Source organism: Saimiri boliviensis, chromosome 4 (genome assembly GCF_048565385.1).
Source record: "Saimiri boliviensis isolate mSaiBol1 chromosome 4, mSaiBol1.pri, whole genome shotgun sequence".
Taxonomy (NCBI): domain Eukaryota; kingdom Metazoa; phylum Chordata; class Mammalia; order Primates; family Cebidae; genus Saimiri; species Saimiri boliviensis.
In genome coordinates, this window is record NC_133452.1 from 165,851,785 (window position 1) to 165,857,955 (window position 6,171).

At 45.1% G+C, this 6,171-nt stretch overlaps 1 protein-coding gene across 8 annotated transcripts in view; it reads left to right on the forward strand.

Moving 5' to 3' along the window:
* The window catches only part of LOC101033587 (zinc finger protein with KRAB and SCAN domains 3), a 50,861-nt gene that overhangs the window by 20,953 nt on the left and 23,737 nt on the right, over positions 1-6,171 (forward strand). For 7 of the 8 annotated variants that reach the window (XR_012517477.1, XR_012517476.1, XR_012517473.1 and 4 more), the window contains 4 exons: positions 826-973; positions 1,849-1,931; positions 2,240-2,363; positions 3,931-5,017. Coding sequence is in view for 1 of the 8 variants with exons in the window: in XM_074398594.1 (XP_074254695.1) it covers positions 826-973; positions 1,849-1,931; positions 2,240-2,363; positions 3,931-4,790 (1,215 nt within the window). In the remaining 7 variants the exon portion in view is untranslated. Of the gene's footprint in view, positions 1-825; positions 974-1,848; positions 1,932-2,239; positions 2,364-3,930; positions 5,251-6,171 lie in introns of those variants that run through there. The other variant, XM_074398594.1, reaches the window with a different exon arrangement.

Genomic DNA, 6,171 nt, shown 5'->3' on the forward strand with positions numbered 1-6,171 from the left:
TCTAAGTTCATGGACCACTTGGGACCAAATCCATGGACCACTGGTTATGAACCTCTGGTATGACGTGGGCCGATTTCTACCTCCATCTTCCCTGTTTTATGAGATGGTTTCTTCTTTGCATCGTCATGTGCCCCTGTGCACACCTCTCAGAGGACCTGTGTGGTCAGAGCCTTCTAACTGGAGAGCTGGATACCAAGGTTCTTGGGTCTATTGCACCCGAGCCCTGTATCAGTGGGAAGTCATTGCAAGTCTCTTAGCTTCATTCTTTATAAAGGATGTGGGAAATTCTGAGCTGCACGTGAGAAAGTAACTTGAAAACTATAATTGTATAGTATTATAAATATCTGGAAGGAAACCTGCATTTACTGAGGACATATCATATGTCAGGCCGTATTAGGTGAGTTCACATGCTGTGATCTTATTTGGGTCCCCCAAACTCCATAAACTAGAGATTGTCATCCCCCTTTCAGACAATAAAAGGTATTAACATTCTCTGAGAATTTTGCATCAGTTTCCAAAGGATTTTCATAAAACCACAAATGTATATATGAAGGAGCATAGAGTAATGGTAAGAACATGTGCTCTGGCATCATTCTACCTGAGCTCCCATCCTACTATTGCCACTTATTAGCTACTCAAACTGGCTGTGCCTTAATTTCCCTGTCAGTAAAATGGGTATTACAATAGTACCTCCCTTGTAAGATTGTTCTTTGCTGCGTTAAATTAGTTAACATTTATAATACTCTTGGAAACAGTGCCAGTCACATAGATGGTTCTGTGGAAGTGTTTGATGAATAAATGAAAATAAGAATAAATGATTTCTAGGTTCCAGGCATTGACCAGGGGCAAGAGCTTCCCTGTTGCAAGATGGCACTGTTGCCAGCATCCCCAGAGTCACAAAGTAGCCAAGCTCAGCTAATGAAGGCTCTGTTCAAGCATGAATCTTTGAGATCCCAACTCTTGCAAGACAGAGGTAAGGATTTTCTTTTCTTTTCTTTTCTTTCTTTTTTTTTTTTTTTGAGATGGAGTCTTGCTCTGACGCCAGGCTGGAGTGCAGTTGCATGATCTCACTGCAGTCTTCACCTCCCAGGTTCAAACGATTCTCCTGCCTCAGCCTCCCGAGTAGCTGGGACTATAGGCACACACCACTATGCCCAGCTAATTTTTGTATTTTTAGTAGAGATGGGGTTTCACCAAGTTGGTCAGGATCAAAATTTGCTTCTTGAAGTTATGTAAGGAATAATAAGGAAACCTATAGTCCTTTACTTTTCTCTCTCTTGAATTTTAGCAAGTTGTAAAAGTCAGACCCTTATTTCTGCCTTTCATAGCCCAGCTTTGTCTGACTCCTCTTAATTTTTCAAATCCAAAGTGAAAAGCACCCTAACGGTCACTAAGGACATACTCACTGAAAATCCAGTTTTTCTTCCTATCTCTAGCAAAATTCAAAGGATCTTCAAATTGAAAGCTTTTCTGTTTTATTTTCGTGTTCTTTTTATTTCACCACTGCTAACAAGGATTCTGCCTTTTTGCATTGTTTTCATATATTTATAGAGCACAACAGATATCTTTAGCCATAGGATTGGAGCTGGTAGGGACCGGGAATTTTGGAAAGGAGCATACTCTATATAAACTTGTTTGGCAGGAATTTGTTTATTTGGAGAGGCAGGGTCTTGCTTTGTTGCCCAGGCTGGAGTACAGTGGCACAATCATAGCTCATTGCAGCTTCAGACTCCAGGGCCCAATCAAGTGAGACAGGAATCTGTTAATCCACATATTTAACTTAGATTACACAAGGCAGGGAGGCTGAATGCCAGGGTACATCTCATCCAGAGCTTCTTTCCTTCTTAGTTCTCCAGGTCCCTGTGTTTGCCCATGGAGGGTACTGCAGAGGAGATGCAGTGGTAGCTTCTGGGGTTACTCCAGAGTCCCAGGTGAGCTGGAGCCCCTGTCCCTCCCCCAATGCTGTTCACTGCTGTTGAGCTTCCTGTGAGGACTCCTCCCTCCCCATTTCTCTCTATCCCCAGGCTGGATCCTCCATACAGATCTCAGATGTGATTTGCATTTTCTCATCTATCTTGAAGTTGTTTATCATTAACTTCATTTAGGTGCCCACATAAGAGGCTTTTCCTGTTTTATTACTGGCTGTTGGCAGGCATAGGGGCTGGGGGTGCTTCCCAGATCTTACCTGCTCCCTCATTTTGGTCAGCCCTTTCTTCAGTGGGATTACCTATTGTTTTAGGGGTTGCTGAAAGTGGAAGATGTGGCCCTGACTCTCACCCCTGAATGGACACAGCAGGATTCATCTCAGGTGAATCTCTGTAGAGATGAAAAGCAGGAGAACCATGGCAGCCTGGTCTCCCTGGGTAAGACCGAAGGACACTAATTCCTCTTAAGGTTTCTTGGCATTCTTTGTGTATTAGAATCTGTTGAGCTGTTGGAAGCTGTTGAGCTGTATTATGTTTGAATTCACAATCACCATTTCTGAAAGCCTGTTACTAACCAGCTCCTTACTTTTTTATTTTTTATTTTTGAGAGATAGGGTCTTGCTTTCTCACTCAGGATAGAGTGCAATGGCACAATCATGGCTCACTGCAGCCTCGACCTTTTGGGCTAAAGTGATCCTCCCACCACAGCCTCCCAAACAGCTGGGACTGCAGTCATGGACCACCACACTTGGTTAGTTTTTTTTAAATTTTTTGTAGAGATAGACTTTTGCTATGTTGCCTAGGCTGGTCTCAAACTCCAGGGCTCAAGCAATCCTCCTGCCTTCGCCTCCCAGAATGCTGAGATTATAGGCTTGAGCCCCTGCACCCAGCCTGCTCACCCCTTCTGACCTTGCTTTCTCCCCTCCCTATCAGTATTCTAGTTAAGTTAAATGGGCTGAAGTCGACACAACCCCAAGTATAGGTCTGGCTCATAGGAGATGCCCAGTAAATGTTGATGTCCTTCTGTTCCTATCCCTGACTGAAGAGGAAACCTGGGGGTTCTCTTCAGGAAATGGGCCTTGGGACCATAGAGTGTGAGAGTTACAAGGGTCTTTAGACATTGACTATAGATGCTGACCTCAGAGATGAGGGTGCAGAGGCTGAGAAGATTGCCTGACTTTTCTGAGGCCACATAGCTCATTGGTGGCACAGATCTCCTAGCACTGAATCCAGTTCTGTTTGGGGACCTTGCCTCCGCCTGGGATATGAGCACAGAAAACTGTCTATATTGTACCATTGATCGGTGCCCAGTTTCTGAGTCTCCACTTTTGCTGTTTCATTTGTTTTTGTTTTTTGAGATGGAGTCTCACTCTGTCAACCAGGCTGGAGTGCAGTGGCGTGATCTTGGCTCACTACAACCTCTGCCTCCCATGTTCAAGCGATTCTCCTGCCTCAGCCTCCCAAGTAACTGGGATTATAGGCACCTGCCACAATGCCTGGCTAATTTTTGTATTTTTAGTAGAGACATGGTTTCACCATGTTGGTCAGGCTTGTCTTGAACTCCTGACCTCAAGTGATCTGTCAGCTTCAGCTTCCCAATTGCTGTTTCTCAAAGACATTTCAGAGATCCTTTCACTTGCCCCATTTACTGTCACTTTCTGTTCAACCCTTTTAGTATCTAATCGTAGGTGCATGGCCCTGCCTTACCATTCATAGAGCTTAGAACGACCACATGCATCCCTAGCATAGTCCTGGATCCTCACCATCTTCCATCCACTCCTTTCACCCTCAGTTTGTACGCTTCCAGTGGTCCATTCCCATTCTCAGGTCTCCCTCCTCTCCAGGACTCTGTTCTTCCCTTTTGTTCCCATCCTTATTCTAGCACTTAAATCCTCATCCCAGGCATTTGTAGACCTCTGTCCTTCTTGCCTCCCTGGCAGTCATCACAGAGCTTTCCTCCCATGGCAGGGTGTAACCCACAGTTGCTGGCCATTTGTTGTTGCAGGTGGTGAAATACAGAGTAAGAGCAGGGACTTGCCTCCAGCTGAGGAGCTTCCAGAAAAGGAGCATGGAAAGATATCATGCTACCTGATTGAAGACATTGCCCAGATTCCTACATGTGCACAAGCTGGTGAACAGGAGGGCAGGTTACAAAGAAAGCAGAAAAATGCCACAGGAGGGAGGCGGCACATCTGTCATGAATGTGGAAAGAGTTTTGCTCAAAGTTCAGGCCTGAGTAAACACAGGAGAATCCACACTGGCGAGAAACCCTATGAATGTGAGGAGTGTGGCAAAGCCTTCATTGGGAGCTCTGCCCTCGTCATTCATCAGAGAGTCCACACTGGGGAGAAGCCATACGAGTGTGAAGAATGTGGCAAGGCTTTCAGTCACAGCTCAGACCTTATCAAACACCAGAGAACCCACACTGGGGAGAAGCCCTACGAGTGTGATGACTGTGGGAAGACCTTTAGCCAGAGCTGCAGCCTCCTTGAACATCACAGAATCCACACTGGGGAGAAGCCGTATCAGTGTAACATGTGTGGCAAAGCCTTTAGGCGAAGTTCACATCTCCTGAGACATCAGAGGATTCATACTGGGGATAAAAATGTTCAGGAACCTGAGCAGGGAGACGCCTGGAAAAGTAGGATGGAAAGCCAGTTGGAAAATGTTGAAACTCCCATGTCTTACAAATGTAATGAGTGTGAAAGAAGTTTCACTCAGAATTCAGGCCTCATTGAACATCAAAAAATCCACACTGGTGAGAAACCCTATCAGTGTAACGCATGTGGAAAAGGCTTCACCCGAATCTCATACCTTGCTCAACATCAGAGAAGCCACGCAGGGAGAAACATCCTATCACAGTGACCATGCCGTCGACGTGAGTTGGTGCTCATTTGTGACCGATCTGAAGTCTGGATTATAGAACTGGAGTCTGGATTATAGAATTTGTGGACTGGGCTTCATTTACCGCTAAACATTATCAGGTGTTAGAAAATACAGACTGGGTTAGATGAATTATCTTCTAAATTCTAGAAGGTGTTTGGAATCAAAACATGCTTGATGGGAGACTGTGGAAAAGTTGTCTAGAAGAGGTAAGACCTGAGATGGGTTGTTCTCTCCCATTGGAATTAATGGGATGTTTAGACTGGCTGCTTGCCCTAATCCAGTACTTTGTGATGTCTACTGGGTGGATGGTTGTGAGTTGGGGGCTGCTTCTCTGACCATTCTCTTTGATGCTAATGAATCCTCCACAGTTGGTCAGATTCAGTCTTATATCCCCCTCTGTGCCTTTTCTGCAGGTGCTAATAAATGTTTGTTGAATGTACCAGTGAGATTACCTTAATATCTCTGAAAATTTGATGTTATCCAGGCTTCTAAAGCACTCACCAAGGCCATTTGCGCTTGTGTCTAATTCTCTGACCCAAATTGTAACTCAATCTAGTGCATTTTTTTGCCAAGTACATAGGCAGAGCAGAGGTAATGGCAGGGTTTCTGTGATAGAAAGAATCTCTATTTGTTTTTCTTTCTTTCTTTCTTTCTTTGAGACTGTGTCTCCCTCTGTTACCCAGGCTGGAGTGCAGTGGCACAATCTTGGCTCACTGCAACCTCCGCCTCCTGGGTTCAAGTGATTCTCTTGCCTCAACCTCCAGAGTAGGTGGGACTACAGGTGTGTGCCACCATGCCTGACTAGTTCTTCTGTATTTTTAGTAGAGATGGAGTTTCACTGCGTTAGCCAGGATGGTCTCGATCTCCTGACCTCATGCTTTACCTGCCTCGGCTTCCCAAAGTGCTGGGATTACACACGTGAGCCACGGGGATATTTCTTTACCAGACTAGGAATTCTGTTCTGGTACAAATGCCTTAAATAGCTTATCACTAAATCATTATGAATGTGTACCTTCCATGGAATTGCTTTTTTTTTTTTTTTAAATATGGGGTCTCACTATGTTGCCCAGGCTGGTCTCAAAATCCTGGGCAATCCTCCTGCCTCACCCTCTCAAAGTACTAGAATTACAGGTGTGAGCCACCATACCCAGCCCAAATTTCATTCTTTTTTTCTTTTTTTGTGTGTGTGGGGTTGGAGGGGAGGGTGGCTGGTTTATTCAAAGTAGCTGTCAAAGGCCCAACCATGGAACAGAAACCAAACAGTTGGGAGCTATGGGGCTGAACAGGGCAGGGATGTCCAGGTATCAGAAGGTAAATGGAGAGGTCAGCTGAGCAGCCAGAGCAGGCCCAGCAAATTTCA